The 27,454-nt window shown below is 37.1% G+C and overlaps 1 protein-coding gene across 2 annotated transcripts; it reads right to left on the bottom strand.

The window, feature by feature from the left end:
* Positions 1–521: 521 nt before the first annotated feature.
* ACTR10 (actin related protein 10) lies at positions 522–27,454 on the bottom strand. 2 transcript variants are annotated; one of them, XM_043556253.1, is made up of 13 exons: positions 27,102–27,454; positions 24,641–24,713; positions 22,089–22,171; positions 21,212–21,320; positions 17,342–17,449; positions 15,022–15,089; positions 14,304–14,383; positions 10,290–10,325; positions 8,102–8,181; positions 7,949–8,022; positions 3,907–3,988; positions 2,679–2,880; positions 522–1,388 (listed from the first exon to the last, which is right to left on the bottom strand). In XM_043556253.1, the coding sequence occupies exons 1-13, from the start codon at positions 27,176–27,178 to the stop codon at positions 1,207–1,209; spliced, it is 1,254 nt and encodes a 417-aa protein (XP_043412188.1). In that variant the 5' UTR covers positions 27,179–27,454; the 3' UTR covers positions 522–1,206. The 2 variants fall into 2 exon arrangements, with proteins under 2 accessions (XP_043412188.1, XP_043412189.1); XM_043556254.1 differs by lacking the exon at positions 27,102–27,454 and adding an exon at positions 26,652–26,821.

The raw sequence follows: 27,454 nt of genomic DNA, 5'->3' as shown, positions 1-27,454 counted from the left end.
GACAGACCAATAAATACTGAACGAATCTTCGTCTTCTGCTACTCAGTCTTGTGCTACTAGTCTTGTGGTGATGAAGTATAGCCAGAAGTGTTTTTAAAACACACACACACACACACACACACACACACACACACACACACTTTCCTATTCTTCATGCCAGGAACCAGCTCTTTCAAGTATCAGCTGGAGCTGGTATCTTCACACAAAAAGCATATGGCAAAACTAGGAAGCACCCAGAAAAGGACAATCAAAATGAGTAAACTATGAGTAAGAATGGACATGGGATATATAGACCAGGAAATGTATCAAGTCCTACTCTGGCTTAAGAAATATGAGTACATTCTTCAGAAATAGGTGTATACGTATTTTCACAGGCACGTGGAAAGAATAAAATAAAAATTTCAGTAAGAAGTAGTTTGTTAAAGACAAATGAAGATGAACAAACAAAGATAAAAATTAAACAATGACTCAGTACGTATTTGCAAGCACCCCTATCCTGAGAAGATAAAAAGCACAAGAGATTAAAACATTATGAATTTCACGTTTATAAAGCAGTTACATAAAAATACATAAAATGGAATGTCTTTGCATAAAAACGAAGTATCTTTCTCCTTAGAAATGTAGAATTGTTCATAAAGGAACTGTAAAGTTACAAAGTAAACATCTGCACATGTTGCTTAACCAATGTTTTAACTATGTTACTAAACATTCTCAGTCCAAAGAGTCAAATATATTCCTGCAAAAGCAGCATTGTAACATGGACACATAAATACCAAAACAAAAGAATCTGAATAGACCCAGCTTAATATTTGAAATATCTGGTAATGGTAATATTATTTATTCTTGAAATAATTGCTGAAAATAATGAAATTAATGAACTTTCCAACGCTCAGCTCAGATTATGTGAATTGTGGAGGGAAAATGTTATATTCCTTTTGAAATTAAACTGTGTAACAAACTTCCAAAATTAAACCGCTTTACTATATTTTATTGATATAAATACAACAAATTTCATTAAGCATCAGCTACCATTTTACCACTACACAAGAAAAACAAAATTCAAAAGAATCGCAATGCAAAAAGTCATTACAGAAATGTTTTCATTGCCATAAAGTCATCTCTAAGAGCATCCTATATACTTTGTACCATTTGCTTATAATCGATTAGATACTTGATATGAAGCAAAGCTGAATTTTAATCAAACTTTTATTTCTCAGTGGAAAATGCTCTCTTCATCAGAGGTGGCTGAGCTTTTCCGACATCAAACATCATCTCCAACGGAGGGTTGTTAAGAGAACACCAATCAGGTATACGGCCTGTCTGATTATAATATTCCTTTGAGACTGAACGGCTCCCAAGTATGTCTTGTAGTGCACCAAAAATAGCTCCTGTGTGGTTAAAAAAACAAAACAAAAAAATGAAAAAAACCAAAAAAAACATTTTTATTTAAGATGTAAATTTTTACCAGAAAATTTTATGTACACACACGTCCAACTCATTATTTGACGAGAGAAGTGCTGAAATTCAGCAATGCACACTCTTCAAATTAATTGCAGCTGTTTTGTATCCTATATTTTGAATAACAGGGTAAGCCACAATTCCTGTGTTGAAAGTGACTTAAATGGCCTATAGCAGACTACAGTGAAAATGCTAACAAGCATTAACTGTGTCTAAAAGCAGGTGAGGTAGAGTGGAGTGGAAAGTATTTTTAATTCTGTGTAAAAACAGTAAATAATACTTTCAGTTTTCTTTGCCACAATTCCAAGATTGTATGTCAATAAATAAAACAGCACTGTAAAACGTAATAATCACCGTTATAATGCCACCCAAGTCTCTGCTAAAGACTTTATAAAGACCCACAAGGTGGTCTTTAAAAAATAATGCAGTAACTGGGGCGCCTGGGTGCCTCAGTAGGTTAAGTGTCAGACTTTGATCTCAAGGTCTGTGAGTTCAAGCCCCATGTTGGGCTCTGTGCTGACAGCTCGGAGCCTGGAGACTGCTTCTGATTCTGTCTTCCTATCTCTCTGCTCCTCCCCTGTTTTCTCTCTCTCTCTCTCTCTCTCAAAAATTAATAAACATTAAAAATAAATAAATAATAAAATCTCAATACTTTTTCTCATGATCAGGATACCCATTAGCCGTAAATGCATCATAAAACACATAGCAGAATTATACAAGTATACACATCCATACTTGTTTTTCTCTTCAATGTACATATATATGTACTAGCTCTAGGCTATTTCCTGATTTCAACGAAACTATCATTTCCTATGAACTATCATTCAATGAACTCAGTCACAAAATAAAGTGTAATTATAAAATAAAGAGATCAATTCTCATATATGGCTCACAGGTTAGCTTTAGAAGGAACTAAAACAAATGTCTTGAGCAATGGTAGCAGCACTGGAATAAAGGCACAGCTATCACTATTATGAGAAATGATTTTCATTGGATGAAGTTTATTTAAAAAATTAAAGTGCAAACACCAAGAGAAATAGGGATATAACTCTGAAAATTAACACTTCAAGGAAAAGTCAATGTTCAAAGAAAATTATTTAATAGTTCTATTAGTTTCTTACGTGAATGATTTTTAACACTGAATCTATTACAGCCATTAATATACCATTCAGGAACCAATCACTATATAATCATCTATATTGTAAAAACTAAATTCTTACCTCCCAACCACGCCACACAATTGGCCTTTGCAGGTGGAGTATGGATTCGGAATGTCTTGGTGCCGAGTACTTTTTTATATTTTGGTTTTTCTACCAAATACCTTATTTCCGCCAGCAATCTGTGGAGAAATCCTGGCAACATCGACGTGCCACCTATGACTACCAAATTCTCTGCAAGCTGCTTTCTGGTGTCTATTGGGCACTGTTATTGAAGAGAAAGAAAAAAAAGAATTTATCCTTAGCTGTATAAATAATGCTTGACTGGATTCAAGAAAATATACAGATTATGTGTTATAAATTAAATAGGTGATCAGTACTATTACCACAGAAAAAACGCACAGCAAGGTTTCTTTAACAAGGGAGTTTTTCATGTAGCAAATATAACCACGAAAATATTGCTATATACTTACACGAACTTGAAAGATTTTAAAATCTAACAGTTTAGAATTTAAAGTTCCACAGGACACACAGTATATGTGAGTAATCTCATTTTCAAGACAGAATGACTGAGTCGAGCAAAGAATAGGAGAAGAAATAAAAGAACTTCATTACTTTTTTTAGTAAAGAAAGTATATGATAACTTCACAGTATTATATCCAGAGCCAGTTGTCAAGTGGGAAGAAAACATTCTTAGAAAAACTGTTTCCACATCAGTTCTAAGAATTAGAATGTTAAAGTCTTTCACTGATGCTACATTTTTCATAAAAGTCTCTGAGCAGAGCCCCAGAGGTAGACAGTATCTTCCAAATCGATGGTATTTCACATGGAATTCTGCGATTCCAGTCATTAAACAAAGAAGACATTATCATATACCCTATGGAATTTAAAATTCAATACTACCCAAACCTGCACTTAAGGAAACTACAAGCTGTACCAGGTACAAACCAAAAATCTGATATTGTTGCTAGGGAAAAAATACACGATAGCACTTATTATCCCTGAGTTTGAAATGCTGTTAAGTACCATCTTTCAGTGCCAAAGTCAAACTCTGAAACTGTAACATTTAGCAGAAAAGCTAACATTGTAACCAACAGCTAAAATAAAAATGCAGAAGATAACACGTAAAAATTTCCTCAGGGCACCTGGCTGGCTCAGTCCGTACAGCATGTGGCTCTGGATCTCGAAAGTGTCAATGCAAGGCCCACATTGGGTGGAGAGATTACTCAAAAACATCAGTTTCTCTAAACGGCTGTAGTTAAAATGGAAACTTTTTGCAAAATCAAAATACCTGTATAAGAGAATCCAGTATTAAAGTGGCAACTGATTTCTCTTCATTATCTTGTTCAAAAAGAATTTCCACAACCGAATCTCTAGTGAGATTAAAAACAGAGAGTGCTTTGTTGGCATCATATGATAGAAAATATATCATCGGTTCTATTTTTTAAGTACCAGTACTATGTTAACATAGAATAATTATGAAAACAGAAGGTGTTTGGGGGCACATGGGTGGCTCAGTCGGTTAAGCGTCTGACTTCGGCTCAGGTCATGATCTGACAGTTTAGAGGCTCGAGCCCCACAGCTCAGCTCTGTGCTAACAGCTCAGAGCCTGGAGCCTGCCTCGGATTCTGCGTCCTCCTCCCTCTGCTCCTCCCCCACTTGCACTCTGTCTCTCCCTCTCAAAAATAAACATTAAAAAAAAATTAAAACACGAGGTGTTTGCATTTGTAAATGAGGAGACCAGCACCTGCCTCACAGGTGTTTGAGGTGAGGATTCAATGAATCAATAGAACAGTGCCTGGTACACAGGAGGCCCTCCTTATGTATTAACTGTAACTATTATTATGTACAGATTAACAGACATTTTGTCCAGTTATACTTCCTTAAGCCTAATAACAGAAAATAAGTGATTCTATAAAAGTTAGTTAAGATTCAAGAAACAGATCTGGGGGCGCCAGGGTGGCCTAGTCAGTTAAGCATCCAACTTCGCCTCAGGTCATATGTCACAGTTCATGAGTTCGAGCCCCGCATCAGACTCTCTGCTGTCAGCATAGAGCCTGCTTCAGATCCTCTGTTCCCCTCACTCTCTGTCCCTCCCCTGCTTGTGTGCACTCTCTCTCTCTCAAAAATAAAAGTAAACATTAAAAAAAAAAAAAGATCTGTAGTGATACAAAAGATTTAAAAACAATCCCCTCCCCAAGCATTTCTCTTGTTTTTAAAAATAACGTATGGCAAAGACTGCTAGTTGCCTCATAAAATACCCAATTTCCATTTTCCTATTTGTTCTCAAAAGAACCCATTTTGGGATAGCACAAGGAAGGTCTTTGTGGTGATGGAATAGTTCTATATCTTAATTGTGGTGTGATTACAGAAATCTACGTGTGATAAAATTATACAAACTATATATACATGTTACACTGATGCCAATTTACTGGTTTTGCTATTGTACTACAGTTAAGTAAGGTGGAACCATTGGGAGAAACTGCGTGAAGAGTACATGAGGCTTTCCTATATCATCTTTGCAATATCCTGTAAATCCTGTAATTTGAAAAAAAAAGAGCTCCATTTTTAGGCTGGATATAATGCCCTCCTCCAGTTGAAACACTGTATTTACCTGCCTCCCTTGCAGTTAGATGTGTAGCTAAGGAACAGACAATGAGATGGAGGCAACTAGCTTCCTCCTAGGGCTGCTTGCTTTAAACACAGATATAGTAGCTTTAACTGTATCGACCACCCTGGTATCTAAGGACAGGGCTACCCCCAAAAGGATGAAATGAAGGATGTTTGGGTCCCTGGTGGGAGCTGTCATACCATTCCTGAACTATCTACCTCTGAGCTTCTTTTAAAAGAGAGAGACGGGGCGCCCGAGGGGCTCAGTTGGCAAAGCACCGACTATTGATGTCCGCTCCAGTCATGGTCTCACAGTTCGTGAGTTCAAGCCCCGCATGGAGCTCTGTGCTGATAGCATGGAGTCTGCTTGGGATTCTCTCCCTCCCTCCCTCTGCCCCTGCCCAGCTCACCTCCTCCTTCCCTCCCTCCCTCTCAAAAACAAACAAACAAACAAACAAAGCTGAAAAGAGAGAGACAAACTCCTATCTTGGTGAAGCCACTATTGTCAGGTTTGTGTCACTGGTGGCCAAACTAAATCCTGAGCAATGCAATACAAAACTACCCACGCATACACATATATAAACACTATTTCTTAAAAATAAGATTTAGATCAGACTATGCACACCACTCTGAAGCTTTCTTGAATCTTCTTCAAAACATAAAATTCTCTTCATGAGACTCCACCCACTCACTAGCTCCTCATGTCATCAGTAAGGTTACTGAGGCCTGCAGTATGCTGAACACTCGTAGGTAGTCAGCCACTTGCTGTAATGCCTGCAGAATTCCACTTCCACCAGTTGAGTTGAATGCTTACGGAACAATAGTTTTCTTGTTCCAAGTCTTTTATTGCCAATAGATTTGATATTGAAATTACGCAATTTTACTGTTACTTAACCCACAAAATACTAGGGGTAGAAAATAAGTTGTTTTTCTCTGTGAACTGTTGAATGCTTCGAAAAGACAATCATTTTTAAAATCTTTTTAATACAGGTAATCCAACTATAAAAGTCTAAAAAAACCACCAATAAGAATTCTGTACCAAGACGGATACACAAATAACTTTAAGTTCTCACTGCACTTAAAAATTCCAATGACCCTTCTGACTTACGAACTGTGTGTGTGGTCTGAACCGTGTCTAATTATGTTTCAATGGAACTCGATTTTTAGTAGGAAAAAACATATGAGCAGACAACTGTAAATCCATTGGGTCTGAAATGTGAGACACAGTGTTTTTTTATTCCCAAATAACCAAAAAGCTATTATGAACCAAAAAGTTGCATATTCATCTCCTTCAACATTTATTTTCTTCTTGTATTTTGGGCTCTACTATACAACCTGGAGAAAATTTAAAATAGTAACTTAAGGAGTATAACCTAAAGAAGAGGGAAAATGATAAAAGCTACTACCAAAAAGTATTACATTCTCACTCTGTTGTTCTCCTACCCTACCATCTGTAACATCTGTGTATTCATGTTCACCCTTATAGTATCTCAACCTCAGAACCAACAGGATCTTTAATATCTACATAATTCTTTTCTGTGGCATCTTCTGATCTAATATTTTACAAATGAAACTTATAAATACAAATTTAATTTTTTATTTTTTTATAAGAGCTACAAACTATTTATTTTTACTGTTATTTTAGAGAAAGTGCACATGTGACCAGGAGAGGGGGCAAAGGGAGAGAGAGAGAATCCCAAGCAAGCTCCACACTCCGTGCAGAGCCCGATGCAGGGCTCGATCCCATGACCCTGGGATCATGACCTGAGCTGAAATCAAGAGTCAGATGCTCAACCAACTGAGACACCCAGGTGCCCCTGTACATACAAATATTATAAAGCTTGTATATAAACAAAATGCTATTGTTACCAATATAATTATGTAAGTCTGTAACTTATATAGCATCATTGGATAGAATAAAGAAAATGAAAAAGTGAATTACTAACTGGTCCTTACGATTTAGCATATTTGGAAGAACGCATTCCTTCTAACATGACGTTTCAAAGCAGGTGCCAGCAAACTATGGCCTGTAAGCCAAATCCAGCCCACTTATCTTTGTAAATTGGAACACAGCCATGCTCATTCATTTACATATTGTCTTGTGGCTGATTTTGCATTCCAAATTGTAGACTTGAGTACTTGCAACAGAGACCATATGGCTCACAAACCTCTTTACAAAAAAGGTTTGCTGAACTCTGTTTTAAAGTATTGTACTTTATTCTCTACCTTGAAGAATAGTTCCATTACTTCTAAATTACTATGAAGAGCAGGAAAAAAAAATTTAAAAAAAAAAATTTTTTTTTTTCAACGTTTATTTATTTTTGGGACAGAGAGAGACAGAGCATGAACGGGGGAGGGGCAGAGAGAGAGGGAGACACAGAATCGGAAACAGGCTCCAGGCTCTGAGCCATCAGCCCAGGCCTGACGCGGGGCTCGAACTCACGGACCGCGAGATCGTGACCTGGCTGAAGTCGGACGCTTAACCGACTGCGCCACCCAGGCGCCCCAAAATTTTTTTAATTTAAATATTTTTATAGAATTTTAAAAACTTTACACAATAAAACTTTTCAAAATTAAGAAGTTGAATAAAATTAATCATGAACAGGGAGGCGTACTGAAAAACACATAAAATTGTTAAATCAGCAATATTAAAGGCTTATATATTTTTAAAAGCCAAAAATTCATTTTAGTTCATTATTTTGCTCATAAAAATTAAGGTCTACCTGATTGATCCAAGAACATGTAAAATCTTCTCTCCATCTAATGGGTAGTCAACATTTGGGGGTGGTGAGGGACGCTGAAATATAAATATCATAAGCATAAATACATAGGTTATAACCTCTGAAAAAAAGAATATACATTTATTTTTAACTTACCTCAGTATTCCCATCAATATTAAATTTTGCTGCTTGGATTTTTAATCCACGTTTCAGATCACTTACAAAGCAAGTGCGCACTTACAAGAAAGAAAAGGAGATTTTGTTATGGTTTGTGATTGAATCGATCTCTGTCCCAGTTAAAACAATTCTATTCAAGTGGACATCCTGGTCAGCTATTCCTTCAGATTTTACAAACTATCTCTGCCTTTAGTTTGGTTATGAGAATTTATTCACAAATAAAAAACTTTTTCATTCACTGAGGAATAAGATATGTTGTGTGCTCATCTTTCATAAAACCACATTAAAAATAAAACACCTCTGAGAAAACTATATTTTTTATATTCCTGGCATAAAGAGTACCATAATAAAATTTAGTATTATGAATATGTAGCTATTCTGAGTACCATGTTCCTTTGAACCACTGCTATCCCTAATCTTAAGTATCTATTTGATTCTTTTTAAAAATCTTGGTTGGCCAGGGTTGCCTGAATATCTCAGTTGGTTGAAGGTCCAACTCTTGATTTTGGCTCAGGTCATGAGCCCAGGGTCACGGATCAAACCCTGTGTCAGGCTCCATGCTCAGTGCGGAGCCTGCTTAAGATTCTCTCTCTCTTCGTCTGCCCCTCTCCCCTGTTTGCATGCACTCTTTTCTCTCTAAAAAAATAAAAAATAAAAATAAAATAAAAATCGTGGTCAGAACGAACGCAAGGCTAAATTTTGCTCTTAGCTGCAGTAAGGCTCCCTTAGTTTAGGGTTTTTTGGCGTATTATTTTCTACCTCTAGCATACCCCAACACTACCATTTTCCCTCTACTACCCCACTTTTTTTTCACTTTGAACATTTATTCTGTCAAAAGTTATTTGAGTTGCAAAGTACCTTTTATAACAAGCTGCTTCAAAATATTTTCAGAAGGTAAGGAATAAAAAATGTTTAACTAGAAACGAAATTAATGTTGAATGTGAAAAATCTAATGACTTGGTTAATTACTTGCAAAACACGTTAAATATATGTATCCTAATAAGAGTCTTTTTATTCGTTAAAACATATTGAGAATCTACAATATACTTATATGCTAATAGTAAGCTAGGTGCTCAAGTTACTCGGGTATTATCTATTTTATTCAAGTCCTCATAAATATCAAAGCAAGATAAGTATCTACATATTGTAAAACTCAGGTATTACAATAAGTGAAGAAATTTTAGGTAATTATATCACATAAATAAACAACATAATGAAGAACAAGATCCATCTTTCAGCTCCAGCTCTAACCCTACCTACAGTATTACACTGAACAAATCACTTAATATTTCAGGGCCCCAACCACACCAGATTATCTTCAGGTCTCATTTAATTCTAAAATCCATTATTGTCTGATTCTCTCTTATGAATTTTACATGACATTGTCAGTACTGAAGAATATGAAATTATATTTTAAATGCTTTTCCTTTCAGTGAATCAAAATACCAGAAAACTCAATTTAAACATTATCATAAAAATACACTCTAGCAAAGAAGTAATATATCTTTTTAAAGCAACTCCAAGGGTGCCTGCATGGTTTAGCTGGTTAAGCGTCCAACTCCGGCTCAGGTCATGATCTCACGGTTCGTGGGTTCGAGTCCCAAGTCGGGCTCTGTGCTGACAGCTCAGAGCCTGGAGCCTGCTTCAGATTCTGTGTCTCCCTCTCTCTCTGCCCCTCCCCCACTTGTGCTCGCGCACGAGCGCGCTCTCTCTCTCAAAACTAAAAATAAACATTAAAAATTAAAAAAAAAAAAGTGAATCCAATATATTTTGGCCCCAAATATAGAACTTCTAAAGTCAGTAAAATGATTAACCTTGTATATATGTATTTAAAAACTAGAGTAAAAAAAAATTCTATACAACATAAAACCAGTGGCTTTCTTAAGCAGTTTATTCATACTGTGCAAACTATTAATTCCCTGGAATTACTGTATACTCTATAATTGTAGTTTCTTCAATAAGACACCATAAATAATGGCAAAAGCTTCCATAAATCTAAAGGAAAATAAACATTTTATTTACATTATCACATAGCTTATCCTGTATATTACTTTTAGGATATTACATTATCAATTGAATATATGTTGTACATCTAAATATTTAGAAACACATGCCCTCTAAACTAATACTTAAGGATAAAAGGGACAAAAGTGGGAACTGAGTTTACCTTTAATGTCCTCTAGGACACCTTCTGGAATTGAACCTAAAACAGAAATTTTATTTAGAGAAGTTTAATAATAAGCAAAACCAGTCCATTAAATTGCACTCACATTTCCACTTTCCATTTGCACAAAATTTTTTAAAGAGCTAAGTACTGTAGCTTTTTAAAAGCCAAATAGAAACGCCACCATTTTTCAAAGCCAAGCCAAAGCACAGAAGTTGAAGCCAGATGTGCACCAAGTCCTACCAGATATTACACACTCAAAACTTGGATAAAAACAAGATCTAATAATATATTAGAATAATTGGCACCACATAGAAATTGACCACAACAATCCTTTCTGCTATAAAAAGATTTGTTGGGTATCTTGTGGTAAACTACTTAGAAGAAATAGGAGTTATTAATTTTTCTTGTACAAAAAGTGAGGTTTCAAGTTTGCTTATCCTTCTGTGATGTCGGTAATATGCTAACCTAATACTTATTTTTAGAAAGGATCAGACACAGACTCTCAACTTTTTTTCAAGGTAAAGGTGACATTTAAAAAAGTGAGCAAGAATGTATCTATTCAAAGATATCTATAATTTAGGGAGCCTCTAGAAGGTGGATGTTTGGATATATTACCATTTTTATGTGATTTTGTTGCTAAAAATCTAGTTCTCTAAGTCATACTCAGAAACAAAATTTTCTAACCTAAAATTAAAATCTTCTAAACTCAGACTTTTTAACTCATTGTTAATTACGTAAAAATATTCTGATTTATAAGAACAAATTATTTATATCAAAGAAGACAGAAATTTATAGCTGAAAATGGAATCATTATTTAATAAGGGTAATCATGCACTTCTTCCATCTGAACTTACATACCTTGTTAGCTCTATCTTTAAGTTATGGCAGCCACTAAAACTAAGTATTAATATAAATTAAACTTGAAAGCCACACCTTCAAAATATTAAGCCATAACCCTTAAAAAAATATTTTATCACGTTGTTTTGAGGAACAAAAAACTTTTAGCCCTAGTTAAGTATAACGTTAGAATTATTATTTACCATTATCTTGTCCTTCCCAAAATCTTACTTTTGTGTGTTTCATAATATAGTAATAGTGGTATACATACAACTTACAAATAAACACACATACGTATTGAAGGTATATGCTCAAAAGCTTTTTACTGATGGGGTCAGTGTGTGATCAAAAACTTTGAAGACTTCTATCCTTAAGTGTTGGAACGTACCTCACAAAAGGATAGAGATTTCCAAAAAAATTTTAATTTGGCTATGAAGAGATGAGAGAAATGTAACTATAAGTGCTAAAAACTGTAACATTCAATTAATGTTATATTTTCTTTAGGCATATTCAAATGAATTTCAAAATGTAACAAAGAAATTTTGTAACACGAGAAACAGTTTTCTTTAGGCAAAAAAAAAAAAAAAAGTAAAGCAGGCTTGAAAATAAAACCCTTATTTTAGCTGGGGGTAGATGCTAGCCCCCTATATTCTTACATAATTTGCTTTTAACTGTACACTCTTTGTTGAATCAATGTACTTGGGTTAGTCTTTATAAGTTACTTTAATGTATTTATTCTTTTTGAACTAGGTTCCAAAAACTAAATGAAAAAACTCATTCAAAGTTCATATAAGGATACCCACATATACATGAGATTTGCCTCTCCTCCTTGCTAAGAACCTTGACAAGAGATATTTTAAATGTATTTGCATTTCTGATCCTCCTACACGTGTCCTTCAGCAAACAATGATATGATTTAATTCCTCAGTCAGTAGGACTGCAAGGCTATCACAGACTCAGATTTAGGAAAATATGTCACAGAAAGATTAGAATCAGAGACCACGATGGTTGGTTAAAGGGTATCCAAGAATGTACAGTTCAGAATTGTAAGGAAATGTTATCATCACTTTTAAAGATCTTTATTAAAAATATTTCGAATGCTACATTAAACTCATTACCTTTGGATACTTTTGTCTTCATGACATACTAAAAGAGTAACAAAATTTACCTGCAACAGATAAATTAGGGGTGCCTGGGTGGCTCAGTCAGTTGAGTGTCTGACTCTTAATGTGATGACCTTGTCTGGCTTAGGTCATGATCCCAGGGTCCTGGGATCGAGCCCATGCTTAAGATTCTCTCTCTCTGGGGCACCCTGGTGGCTTAGTCGGGTAAGCGTCCGATTTCAGCTCAGGTCATGATCTCACGGTTCATGAGTTCAAGCCCTGTGCCAGGCTCTGTGCTGACAGCTCAGAGCCTGGAGCCTGCTTCAGATTCTGTGTCTCCCTCTCTCTCTTCTCCTCCCCTGCTCACATGCTGTCTCTCTCTCTCAAAAATAAATATTTTTTTAAAAATTTTAAATAAAATAAAAAAAAAGAAAAATATATAGAAGAATGCAATTATTATCTTAACTACCAAAAGAAAAACAGGAAAACAATATAAGCAAGGATAAACGTCCTAAAAACCTGTCTTTCTCTTTCCAACATTTATTTAGTGCCTAGGTAGTATACTAAGTGCTTCAGATTGAAAAACAAGTAAGACAGATCCCTAAAGTGTACTGAAGGAAATTGGTGAGTTAACAGGTAAATGAGGATGTGTCATATGTGCTGTAATAAATGCTGGTGAGGGCTTAACAGAAAGGGGAGAAATTTATTCCGCTTGGGGGAAATGCGAAAGGCTTCACAATAAAATGACACTCTGGCTGAGTCACGTAGAGGGATGAAAAACCCAACCAGGCAAAGAAAAACATCCAGGTATGAAGGCTCAGGTTTATGGGAGGACTAGTGGTGCCTGGAAAACTATACGAAATTTACTGTAGCTGAAAAAGGTGCACAGGGTTAAGTTGAATAGTTAGGGCTACAAGGTAGAAAGCCAGATTGGGAAGAAATGTGTTATCAAACAAATAATTTGGATTTTAAGCTGTGGAGCCAGCAGAAACCCTCAAGCCAAAGAGCAAGGTAATCAAGTTTGTATTGTGGAAGTTACTCCTGGCAACAGTAGAAAATAGACTGAGTATGTCCAGAGAATAGTCTCCTGAAACAATCCAAGCAAGAAACAATGAGGGTCTAGTTTACAATGTCTTTGTTTTCAGATGGTCAGTGGTATAGATGATAGAGAAAAGGAGATGAGATTAAAAAGAGATTTCTGAGGGAGAACTGAAAGGATTTTTAACTCCCAGTTTTCTAAAATGGGAGATAAGGAAGATGGCATCTTTATCTGATAACAATTTGTTGAAATAAATATGGAAGAAGAGATAATGTGTTCCCATTTTGAAGGTCTTAAATGTGAGGTACCTAAACCTGCTTAGTTTACATCTAATAATCAGTTGGAAATATGAGTATCAAGTTTAGAAAGGTCAGGCCCAATGACACATTGGAGAATCAACAGCATATTGATGTAGCTGAAGTTATGGAAACAGATGAGATCACTGTTAAAAACCAGTGGGGGGGGGAATAGAAATAAAAGAACATATCCCTAGGGAATATCAGTAGAGAAAGCAAAAACAGGGGGAACCAAAGAATACCTGGAGAAATAATAGAACATCATAAAGCAAGAGAGCTCAGCATGCCGAGGGAAGAGATAATATCAAGAGTATAGGACAGGGGCACCTGGGTGGCTCAGTTGGTTGGGCACCTGACACTTGTTTTGGCTTGGGTCATGATCTCGCAGTTTGTGATTTCGAGCCCCATGTCAAGCTCTGTGCTGGTGGCATGGAACCTGCTTGGGTTTCTGTTTCTCTCCCCACCCCCCAACTTCTCTCTCTGGCCTTCCCCCCAAAAATAAACTTAAAAAAAAAAAAGAGTATATGATAATCCACAATGCCACAAGTCTAGAAAGTATGACTAAGATTAAATTACTGAACTTGATTAAGAGGTGAAGAATAACCCTATAACTGAAGCAATGTCATTAGAGTGACGTGAGGGAAAAGAGAGTAACTATACAATGGGGCAAAAAACCAATATGAGCCGAAGAATGAAAAGGGAATATAAACCAGTATTAAATAGTTGAAAATAGTTTTACCCATCACAGAGGGAAGGCTCTGCTCTTTAGCAGCACCTGTGTCAACAGTACATTGTTCCAGTAGCTGAGTTTCCAACTCCCTGAAGGTTAAAAAAAAAAAAAAAAGGTACTGGAATTAAAATATTGCACTTGATATCTTCTCTTAATACTTTTACCACATCATAGTGGGTTATAATGCTTTACACAAAAGTGGTTTTATCCTTAAAAGATGAATACATCGGCGGGGGGGGGATGGGCTAAATGGGTAAAGGGCGTTAAGGAATCTATTCCTGAAATCATTGTTGCACTATATGCTAACTAATTTGGATATAAATTAAAAAAATAAAATTAATAAAAAAGATGAATACATTCAAGGCTAAGAGAGAATGGAATGAGTGACATTAAATGTCCATCAACCTTCTATTGATACTGTCAAAATATTAACATGTTTTGGGGCGCCTGGGTGGCGCAGTCGGCTAAGCGTCCGACTTCAGCCAGGTCACGATCTCGCGGTCCGTGAGTTCGAGCCCCACGTCGGGCTCTGGGCTAATGGCTCAGAGCCTGGAGCCTGTTTCCGATTCTGTGTCTCCCTCTCTCTCTGCCCCTCCCCCGTTCATGCTCTGTCTCTCTCTGTCCCAAAAATAAATAAACGTTGAAAAAAAAAAAAAATTAAAAAAAAAAAATTAACATGTTTTTGTGGTACAGGTGAAGCAAATGTGCTAAATCCCAAGAAACTTACTTGTGAAGAGCTTTTCCTCCTAGAGGGAGTGCTCCCCAACAATTCAGTACTGGGATCCCTTCATATATCTATAGGGTAGTCAAGGATGTAACCATTTTAGGAGATAAAATGTGGCTTCCTTGGTATTTTCCTTACCTTCTGCGTATTAAGTCAGCTTTGGTAACAGGTTCTCAATATTTTTAAGAGGTACAAAATATCAGTCTTTTTTCAAAATTTTCTCCAAAGACAAAGGTTACACACACCCACACATACACACACAGAATTCATTAGTTAGAACTGAGGTGTCTAATAAAGTAGCTACTGGCCACATGTGGCTACTGAGCACTTGAAATGTGGCCGGTTTGAATTCAGATGTGCTGTAAGAACAAACCCAATACCAAATTTAGAAGACTTAACACACACATACAGAAAGCCCTATAAAATATCTCATTATAGTTTTTATACAGCTTATGTGGAACTAATAGTTTGAATATATTGGGTTAAATACAGTAATTGCATCTTTCACTTATACTTTAAAAATGTAGCTACTAGAAAAATTTTAAATTACATATGTCTCACGTTGTATTTCTACTAGAGCTGAGAGGATAGTGGACAATACTGTACTGAAGATTTGCTACCTTATTTTCCATATTGTCTGTAAGTACAATGTTTAAAAAATATATATATTGGTAAGAGCATTGGCTTTAGAAACAAACATGGTTATATACCTTGGCTATATGCTTATATGACCTGCAGTCAACTATCCCAACTTTCCATCTTCTCATTTATATAATAAGGAGAATACTACTTGCGTGGCAGGATTGTTACAAGATATAAACACAAAATAGTTTATATTTAAAAAGCTATTACCAGGGTGCCTGGGTGGCTCAGTCAGTTAAGCAACGGATTCTCGGTTTCAGCTCAGGTCATGACCTCAGGGTTCATGTGTTGGAGCCCCGCCCCCCACAATGGACTCTGCACTGACCGTGTGGAGCCTGCTTGGGATTCTCTCCCTCTGCACCTCTCCCTGTCTTGTGCATACTCTCTCTCTCTCAAAATAAACTTAAAAAAATATTTAAAAAGTTTAAAAAAGATAAATCAAAAAGATATTACCTAACTTAGTTCTTTAGGAGCTACTGATTCTTGATTTCATGCCCACAAGCATTTCTTCTAATAAATACGTATGTAGATATCAAAACTGCTCAAGAATCATGGATTTAGAGATTTCAATCTCGTTTTCACTGGAGCCATGTGCACTGTAACATTTCTAACAGCCTTTACCTATACCCTGCTTCTAACGACAAGGAATGCACCAGCGTATTCGGTCACTAATTCCATTTTCGGACAGCATGAATTACGAGGAAGTTCTTCCCAATGGTGACTGATACAAAAACTATGGCACTTGCTGAGCAATTATTACATGCCAGATCATATGCTAAATACTTTACATACATTACCCCATTTAAGTCACACAATACCCCTCCAAGAGGTGGAAATATTTTAATTCTCATCTCATAGTTGAGAGACCTAAGGCCCAAAGAGATTACTTGACTAATATCATATAGATAGTAAGAAGCATAGCTAAGATTTACCACTTACGTATTTGATTCCAAAACCAACATCATAAACCCTACACGCTATTGCCTCTGGAATAGCCTGCAGAAATAGAAAAAGGAGAAAACATACTCATTTTCCCACAGTAAGTCCTTCAGCTATCTGAAGGCAGATTTCATGTTTTGTTTTTTTTTTTAATTTTTTTTTTCAACGTTTATTTATTTTTGGGACAGAGAGAGACAGAGCATGAACGGGGGAGGGGTAGAGAGAGAGGGAGACACAGAATCGGAAACAGGCTCCAGGCTCTGAGCCATCAGCCCAGAGCCTGACGCGGGGCTCGAACTCACGGACCGCGAGATCGTGACCTGGCTGAAGTCGGACGCTTAACCGACTGCGCCACCCAGGCGCCCCAGATTTCATGTTTTTTCTTGATTTAACTTTCTCATTTCACTTTCTCCAATTACTCCTTGTATTACCTTTTCTTAGAATGTGACTAAGATAGTCAAGTCCTATGACACATCCTAATTAGCTGATGTTCTTCTTAAAAACTGAACATGATATTCAAGAGGTCTGACCCCTGGAGTATATACTGGGACCATGTCATAATGGTAATTTCCACCAAATTTAAGTCTCATGACAATCTTGTGAATTTTTTCTACATGGGAATTCATATTTGTATATGGTAACCCAAAACAGTTTGATACCACAAACACCAATCATAATAAGCCTAATTACTGGGAAAGTAAAGTAAAAGCTGTGAAATAAGCTGCTTGACAAAAAAAGATACAGGTAACACGAGGCTCTCCCTATATCCACAATCCAGGACCATGGCCGAATTTATTCCAAGTGTCAGAAGAGCCATTAGATGACTTGGAGCAAGCAGGACAGATGGAACCTGGGAAAGAGCAAAACCAAAATAACAATTACAACAACAAAACCTGAAGTATTAGTAGTTGAAGATGCTTCCCTTATATTTCAAATATACTTGAAAAAATTCACAGTAACATTATATTTATGATAGCTTTTCAACCATTTTATGGCTGTTTGCTGATTTATCTGAATTTACATAATCTAACTATATACCTTAATAAATAAAAACACTCCTGAGGCGCCTGGGTGGCTCAGTCGGTTAAGAGTCCGACTTCAGCTCAGGTCACGATCTCGTGGTCCGTGAGTTCAAGCCCCACATTGGGCTCTTGGATTCTGTGTCTCCCTCTCTCTCTGACCCTTCCCCGTTCATGCTCTGTCTCTCTCTGTCTCAAAAATAAATAAATGTCAAAAAAAAAAATTAAAACAAAACAAAAAAAGCCATTCCTTAAATCCTTTAAGTTGTTTTTATTCCAAATGACAATTATGAAACATTTTTATTAATTCTTGCTCTCTCTCTTTTGGAGGAAAAAATGAAAGAGATAAAAGAAGAGGTACAGAAACATAAATTCTAAGGAAGATATTAAATTAAAAAAATAAAGAGATGCTTCTGTCATCAAAATGAAAATTAAGAAAAGGATTCTTTTTTATTTGTTCTATTTTAATTTAATTTAATGTTTTATTTTACATTGGCGGGGAAAGAGAGAAAGAGAGCATGCGACACGAGCAGGGGAGGGGTAGAGAGACAGAGACAGAACCTGAAGCAGCCTCCAGGCTCTGTCCCACCTGTCAGCACAGAGCCTGATGCGGGGCTCAAACTCATGAGCAATGAGATCATGAACCAAGCCAAAGTTGGATGCTTAACCGACTGAGCTACCAGGCACCCCAAGAAAAAGATTCTTGATTGTCTTTACTTACAAAGTTTGTAATATGAACTCTATCTATCTATCTATCTATCTATCTATTTTAATGCTTATCTTTATTTTTGAGACAGAGAGAGACACAGCATGAGCAGGGGAGAGGCAGAGAGAGAGGGAGACACAGAATCCAAAGCAGGCTCCAGGCTCTGAGCTGTCAGCACAGAGCCCAACGTGGGGCTCAAACTCATCAACTGCAAAATTATGACCTGAGCCGAAGTCGGACGCTCAACTGACTGAGACACCCAGGCGCCCTGTATTTATTTTTTTTAATTAATTAATTTATTTTCAGAGAAAGATAGAGAACCCAAGCACATGCATGAGCCAAGGAGGGGAAGAGAGAGGGAGAGAGAATCCCAAGCAGACTTCGCACCGTCAGCACAGAGCCTGCCACAGGGTTCGAGCTCATGAACTCTGAGATCATGACCTGAGTTGAAATCAAGAGTTGGACACTTAACTGACTGAGCTACCTGGACGACGATGAACTCTAGTTCTAAAATATAATATAGCAGTTAAAATTAAATTGAAGATCTACAAAAATCTTTGGTTCTATGTGACATTTTTCAGTGAGAATTTTCCAGATCTGGTGACACCTCAAATATTAAATATTCAATCAAAATATGAAAGTTCTCATAACTAAATGCTAAAAATAATGGCTGTAGTTCCATTATCTAAGTAGACACAGCAGGTTTCCAGCCACATACAAGATAAGGATACCAACACAAACCCACTTAAAGCTCTAAATGTAAATATACTCATCTGTTTTATTCAGATAAGTGTTGATGCTGTTCCTGTTTTGTGTTTTTTTCTAAACGGCAAACCAAATCCCTAAGTTTATGACATCAGTAAGTACAGGAGAATATGTAACCTGTTTCTCTGGGCCTGCCTTACTAAACTATAACTTAGAAATATTAACTGTTCTTTACTCATAAACGCATTGTGATTTCTGATATATTTTGAGCTCAGTAGAATATATGAAAAATAAATTGTTATGTGCTTAATTTCTTTCTTTCTTTTTTTTAATTTTTGGAGAAAGAGAGAACGCAAGCAGGGAGAATGGCAAAGAGAGAGGATCTTAAGCAGGCTCCATGCTCAGTACAGAGCCCGACACGAGACGAGATCCCACAACCCTGGAATTGTGACCTGAGCTGAAATCAAGAGTCAGATGTTCAACTGACTAAGCTACTCAGGCACCCCTGATTTCTCACCCATTATACACATTTTCTACAATCTTCTAGTCTCCCTTGTTGAAAAACCCTAAATGTGTATGGCAAAAATTTTCAAAAATTTGAATAATAAGGATTCTGGCCTAAAATGAAATATAATCATCTTAAACCATAATTTTGGTCTTTAAATAATCTTGACCCCTATACAATGAAAACTATAAGTAATATTATCACAATCAAGATTTGAGAGTCATTCCTAGCACTGCACACTTACTCTAAGGGAGACATTATTTGAATATTAGATATAATAAGATATAATACGAATTTTTTTTTATGTAATAGGAATTTCTTGGTATAGTAGGAATTTTTTTTATATGTAATAGGAATTTAAAGACTAACATGAAAGAACTAAAGAGTTTAGAGCAGTCAGAGTAACTAAACACTGGAAACCAGAAAGACCTGCAAAAAAATACATCATAAGCTCCATAGTAAAGAATGTATCTTTTAATTCTAAAAAAGTCCCCTAACATAAAAACCTATATTAAAATAAATAAATAACAGAAATACCAATAAGAGGGGCACCTGGATGGCTCAGTTGGTTAAGCATCCAACTTTGGCTCAAGTCATGATCTCACAGTTTGTGAGTTAAGCCCTATGTTGGGTTCTGTGCTGACATCTCAGAGCCTGGAGCCTGCTTTGGATTCTGTGGCTCCTTCTCTCTCTGCCCCTCTCCCTCTTGTGCACGCTCGCTCTCTCTCTCTCTCTCTCTCTCTCTCTCTCAAAAATAAACATTAAAAAAAAAAGAAAATATCAGTAAGAAGAAATCTTCAGTTTTCTAAGTATTAGATGAAATGCTGATTACATGTGAAATAACCATACAAAGAAAAGAAAATAAATGGTTAATTTAAAGTGGTTTGAGTGTATTCTCACCTGGTTTCTTAAATGGATTGTGTAGTATATACAATGAAGGAAGTTAAATGAGGATCTTTTAGTTTAAGCTTTAGTATCTACAAAAAACAACAACAGGGGCACCTGGGTGGTTCAGTCCGTTAAGTGTCTGACTTTGGCTCAGCTCATGATCTCACAGTTTGCCAGTTAGAGCTCCCCCACTGGGCTCTGTGCTGACAGCTCAGAGCCTGGAACCTGCTTTGGATTCTGTGTCTCCCTCTGTCTCTGCTCCTCCCCCACTCATGCGCTCTTTCTCCCTCAAGTAATGGGGCGCCTGGGTGTCTCAGTAGGTTAAGCATCCGACTTCAGCTCAAGTCCTAATCTCGCAGTTCGTGAGTCTGAGCCCCACATCAGGCTCTATGTTGACAGCTCAGAGGCTGGAGCTGCTTTCAGATTCTCCATCTCTCTCTGCCCCTCCCCTCCTCATACTCTGTCATTCTCTCTCTCTCTCAAAAATAAAAATAAACAATAAAAAAAATTTTTTAAGAAGGCAAAATAATGAATCTCTTTAACAACAACAACAACAACAACAACAACAACAACTGGGGTGCCTGGGTGGCTCAGTAGGTTAAGCATCCAACTCTTAATTTTGGCTCAGGTCATGATGTCACAGTTGTGGGTTCAAGCCCTCTCAGTGCAGAGCCTGCTTGGGATTCTCTCTCCCCTCTCCCGCCCTCTCTCTCCCTTCCCTGCTCTCTCTCTCAAAATAAACAAATAAACATAAAAAAAATTAAAAAGAAACAACATAAAAATAGGTACCTCAAAATACTTGAAAAGAACACGAGTGAGTGTCTCTCTGAAGTGGGAAGGACATAATACCGACTCGATAACCACAACTCGGCGGTCTCTAGGATTCACCAATAGATGCCTGGAAGGTGACAGCTTTCATTTATAAACGTAAATAAAAGTTTGTATTTATTTTGGCACATAGTGCAATTTTGTTAAGAAGAGAAAGACATCTTCATTTTATTACTTGGTAAAGATAACATTCCTGACCTCTTATTACATGCCGTGCACTGTGTCATCATCTTTGTTAACGCAATTATCTCAGAAAACAAAAGTTACAGCCTAGTCTGAATACACACTTGTGTATTTTTAGGTTACGAAAGTAATATATGCTCATAAAACTCCAAATATAATAGAAGTTTATAATTTGAAAAGTACAAATATTTTACACTTCGACTACACAGAAACTACCACTTACAGCAGTTTGTATATCTTCATTATTGTCCATGTGTATGCACGTATTTTAACAGAAATATTTATTCCATAGATGTTGTTCTGCGACTTACTTTTTTCAAATATCAATATATCTAAGACAGCTTTTATATCACTACATATACAGAACTCTTTTTTAATGGCTATAAAGTGTTTCACTATATGGATATATAGTAATTTAATTACCCAACCTCCGTTATAAATGAACATTTAATTTGCTTTCAGTATCTCTTATGCTTGCCAATCATCTAGTCTTCAAATATATTTTGGAAACGGCTGAAAATAAACAAGTAAAAATGGTAATGGAAGACAACTCTTTTTTGCATCAGATGTAACACAAGCAAATATCACTATGACTGGCCTTAGGAAAATCTAATCACAAAAGCTGAGGGGGGAAAAAACCATAACTACATCTTACCTGAAATACAGTATGTGGATGAATTCCTTTAAGTAGGAATATAATTCTTCTGTATTGATATTATATTGAACAACTTTGATAGGCTACAAAAAATTAAAATGATTTATTAATTTATAATAACAAAATAATTTCAAATTAACATATGGTTATTTATTGTACTAATCCATTTCCCAGTAATAAATCAAAAGTAATCTGTATTGAGAATAAACACAAACCCTAAATATAAATTAATCACTTAAATTAGGAATCTTTAAGAATTGACTCATCGAAGATGACAGTACTTTTGGTTTGTGGGGATAAAAGTATGTGTTCACAAGCAGAGAGCTATGCTTATTCGAATTTTTCCTCTATCTGGACTTACCATTTTGCCAGGACTGATAAAAATCAGCACTGATTAAAAAGTAAGAAAAGCCTCCTCAAACACTCCAGACTTGGTTCAGGGCCTGCAAGTCACTCTCAAAGCACCAACACTTTCCTGTTGATAAGATCACCCCACTTAATTACTCGTAAAATGTGTACCTTCCCAACAGACTACCTACTCCAAGGGCCAAGCATATGGTATTGGGCCTATGATACATCTTCCTTTAATTAACACAGTACCAGGCACAAACTACATGCTCACAAATACGTGTGGTAAAAATGAGAACATACACTATTAGCATTACAAGAGTAAAGGCAAACACTCCCAAGCCATGAGTGCTAAGTCAACACCAATACATAACAAGGACTTCAGTTATGATCCTCAGAAAGCTCTAAGTACTCTGATGCATCACTGGCAGACCTCTATTTACTCTTTTAATGACAATACCAGTAGCTCCGCTAATTTCATGATTTTATGTAGCTTAAAAAAGGTTCCAAACCATGTATGGCTGATTGGAGATTAATCTTCACAGAAATCTGTCTTTTCCAGATGAAGATAAAAGCTGAAAGAAGTGGGGCGCCTGGGGGGCTCAGTCGGTTGAGTGTCCGACTTGGCCTCAGGTCATGTTACCGTTTGTGAGTCTGAGCCCCACATCAGGCTCGCTGTTGTCAGTGCAGAGCCTGCTTCAGATCCTCTGGTCCCCCTCTCTCTACTCCTTCCCTGCTTGTGCTCTCTCTCTCTCTCTCAAAATAAACAATAATTAAAAAAAAAAAAGCTGAAAGCACTAAGAAAAGTGTCAAGGAGAATGTTAAAGTTCTTAGTCAGGAATCTATCTAGTAATTTATCAAGTATCACATTAAGATCAAGTATTATAAAGCAAAATAACATAAAAAGTGAATAGACAGGAACTTCCATCACATTTTGAATACCACACCACATATATCTATTACATTAACGCTTACCCAAGGATTTGCAGAAAATTTTGTAATCAATAAAATGATTCCCTAATCAAGCATAATTAAAAAGCTTTCTGAATCAACATATTTTGTGTTGATCTTAATGATCATCCCCATGCCAAATATAAACTAATGTACTAATCTATTCTGCTACAACATGTGTTTTATAAAACCAAATATGATCATATCCCATTGTTAAATAAGGGAATAATGTCTGCATAACATGTAATTTGTATTATGTTCGTTATTAGTTCATGTAAGGCAAGAGGAGCTAAAATTATAACAGTTATAACTCTCATCAAGAAAGAGAATTATCAACTCAGTAACCAAACAGGTAGGCATCCTTTCAGATCTATTTTTCAAAAGCTTAAATGATTTTCTGTACCAGAGGCTCCTTTTCCAAAGCAGACCCTTTCATGACTCTTCACTGGGCTGCATTTCCTCTTGGTTCCACCTTAACAATAAATAGCCCCATTGTCCCCACACCCTATCATCTGCCCAATCTCAACACCCACTGACCAAAGTTTTCAATCCATCATTTCATTTTATTTTTACTATCTCCGAGAGAGCCTCCAGTCACTCTCAGTTGCAAGCCAAAGCTATTCCAATTTTTTCCTGAGGGATCAATTATTATTTTGCAAAGTTACATGGGTTTTATATGGTCTCCCTCAGCCCTACTTTTCCCATTTGTGATCAAAGGGAAGTCCTTCAGGAATGCAAATATTAAGTTAAGGCAGGAGCATCTGTATTTGATTTTAATAGGTGAATTCTATGGCACGAAAAATTATTCTTCCAATTGTTCTATAAGTCCTAATCTGTCAAATTAGCTTTGGCAGGAAACTTTTAAAATGAAATAATGATGTAAAAATTTTTTCTTGGAATACAGTCATAAGTTATATATTTAGCACTGTTCTAATCAAACTTACTTGAAGTCACATAAAAAATACTTTACAGGGGCACATGGGTGGCTCAGTCAGTTTGGTTAAGCATTCAACTCTTGATTTTGACTCAGGTCATGATCTCACGATTGTGAGATCGAGCCCGCATTGGGCTCTGCGCTTACGGGCAAGAACCTGCTTGGGATTTTGGGATTCTTACTCTCCCTCTCTCTCTCTGTCCCTCCCCTGCTCATGTGTGCGTGCTCTCTCACTATCTCTCTCAAAATAAGTAAATAAACATTTAAAAAAAAGTTTACAGCACAGCATTTGTTTTGCTAAATTGTTAAAAAAAAATACCTTAGGCAAGCCAGCTTTTTTTATCACACTAGGAATTATGCATCTTGGACCAGTTTCTCCAGCAAATCCACACCTGCAAATAACAGAAAATTGAAACATTCAACTTATAACATTCTTTCTGTGTATTTGTCACAGAAGCAAGTTTTTCTACCTTTGTTTCAAAGCAGCGGTCACAAAAAACATATGAAAACATCTCTGATGTATTCAAAGGGGCAAAGAAACTAAAACGAAATACCATCCAATCCATTATTGTGTATTATAGGTAAAAAAAAAAATTGTTTCAAATTAGTGATATTGTAAACCAGTATACTATTTCAGAATTTCAGATCAGCCTGTACTTTTTTTTTAGTTTTAAATTTTACCTAGGGTGCCTAGGTGGTTCAGTCAGTTAGGCATCCAACTCATGATTTCAGCTCAGATTATGATTTCACAGTTCGTGTTCACAGCGTGGAACCTGCTCAGGATTCTCTCTCTCTCCTTGTCTCTGCCCCTCCCCTGCTCTCTCAAAATAAATAAACTTTTTTTAAAAAATAAATTTTACCTTAGTTTCAGGGAGCATATCTCTATAACCCTCGATTTCTACTACATTATGGGATTTTATTTCACATAATGAAATCCCATAATGTGGTAGAAATCCAGGGTTATAATTATGAGTTACACATAATTCCATCATTCTAATATTATTAGCTTCCATATTGATGTGTTTGCTTTTGGTCTATTTTTTTTTTACACTATGCATATTTGACATAATCACGCTGTTCACACATCATGAACTCACACAATAAACTTCTGCCCATATTATTATAGTCTTCACTGTTATGTATATTCAATCCTTTTATTATTTACTTATTTACAATGTTTATTTATTTTTGAGAGAAAGAACACGAGCAGGGGAGGGCAGAGAGAAAGGGAGACACAGAATCCAAAGCAGGCTCCAGGCTCTGAGCTGTCAGCACAGAGACTGACGCAGGACTCAAACCCACGAACTGTGAGATCATGACCTGAGCTGAAGTCGGACGCTTAATGGATTGAGCCACCCAGGTGCCCCCTAATTCATCCTTTATAAAAACAAACAAAAAAACCCAAAAAGGATTCTCCTGAGTATTTAGGTATTTCCATGTATGTTTCATGTTAGTACAACAAAACTTTCCAAAAAATGCTGCTAAAAATGATCACCATGTAAGTTTAGTTTTAACATTATCTCCTCCTGTCCTGTCTAGTTTTCAGTACTGCTCTCTTATCCCCAAATAGTTCTATCTTCTACTAGTCACATCATGTTTACTTACACCAGTTCTCAAATTCCCCAGGATGCAACAACCCACTGGTTGATTTCAATTCCTTTCTTTTACTTCATAAATTCATCTTATCACCCTCCTGTTGTCTTTGTCAATAATCACCTTCCTGTATAGTAGCTTTCTGCTTCTCATTTCCTCATAGCCAGAGTAATTATCTTTGTCAGTCTCAAGGTACTTATTATGGTATTAAAATAAGCCTTTAAAATAAGAAAACATAAATAAGGGAAGATTTTGCATTGAACACTAAGAGAATGTCATGGATCAAGAACTATGTTTAATCCAATTCTGAAGCACCTGAAGTCTAATTCTTAAATAGGCGGTTTTGACCCTTTACTCAACAAATAATTATTAAGCACCTACTATATATTAGGCAATGTTCAGATATATGTATAAAGATTTTCAGATGTTTCTATTTCAAATACCTATATGAGGCAATTCTGGCTGTTACTTTCCTCTCTCTTGAACCTAGTACAAGGGCTCTCAACCTGAAGTCCAAGGACCACTGTGATGGTTCTCCAAACCCTGAAACGCTGTGCAAATATTTTAAGGTTTGTGCATCTGTGGTTTTCTTTCGGTCGTCAAAGGAATCTATGCCATCCAAAAGATTGAAAACTAATACTCTAGTGTTTACAAGTTGCCTTTTAAAACGTCAAATTTCCTAATCTAAGATTTTGGGGCGGAGGGGGGGCGGTGCAACAAAGGATCTCGAGTCTTACCTATAGGGCTTCACCTCTTTGTTTATGTGTGCAGTTTCTCTCATTTGACTTCCTACTCTTGGGGAGCAATGGCTCTGTCTTGTACTCGAATTTCCAGTACCAACAGCCGCTCCACTCAATAAATTATGTCTACGTTAGTTCGGTTGCTACCTTCCCAAGCAAACAAGACCAGGATAAGGGTCTAAGTCATCGCTGTCATCCTCTGCATGGAAGACACCAGCGGAGAAGACAATTCTCTCGAAGCCTCCTGGGCCTCCCCAACAGTCAGAACCGGATCCTCGGGATTCGTATCGCTCACAGTGAAAGTAATACGGGCCGTCATTCGCGGAGGTGCGGGAGGAAAAAGTGGAGACCCGGCGACCTGCCCAGCGAGCCTGGGGGGACCCGGCCCGGGCCTCGACCACCCGCCCTCCCCCGGGGACGACCGCAGCCAGCGCCGCCGCCACTCACTTGGTAAAAGCCTCTCCTAGGTCTATCACCACTGCCGTTTTCTCCCCGCCGCTCCCCAGGCCTTCATACAGAGGCATGGTAGTACGGAGAACAGTAAGAAAGAGAGCACGGTCTTGGAACCCAACAGCTTCGGCTCTCGGAGGGGCGGGGCCGAAGCGACAGCGCGCGGGCGTGGCGACGGCGGGGACCTCAAGTGGCCGCGGCGCTCCGGGCCCGGGCTGTCACAGGCTCTGCCTCATTCCACGTCGGAACCAAATCCTCCAAGATGTCCCCGTCGCCGGTACTAAGTTAGAAGAGACACGGGCGCCGGCGGATCGGGGTGCGGGATGAGCAAAGGGCCGAAGCGATCAGGC

This window comes from Prionailurus bengalensis, chromosome B3 (assembly GCF_016509475.1).
Source record: "Prionailurus bengalensis isolate Pbe53 chromosome B3, Fcat_Pben_1.1_paternal_pri, whole genome shotgun sequence".
NCBI classification, from domain to species: domain Eukaryota; kingdom Metazoa; phylum Chordata; class Mammalia; order Carnivora; family Felidae; genus Prionailurus; species Prionailurus bengalensis.
This window is presented reverse-complemented; position numbering and strand designations above follow the sequence as displayed.

Coding starts and splice junctions, on each gene's coding strand:
- ACTR10 (XM_043556253.1), bottom strand. CDS start 27,178: ATGCCTCTGTATGAAGGCCTGGGGAGCGGCGGGGAGAAAACGGCAGTG. Junction 21,321..22,088: donor ATCCACATACTGTATTTCAG/GTAAGATGTAGT, acceptor GTCACCTTCCAG/GCATCTATTGGTGAATCCTA. Junction 15,090..17,341: donor GGGAGAGCCTCGTGTTACCT/GTATCTTTTTTT, acceptor ACTACCCTATAG/ATATATGAAGGGATCCCAGT.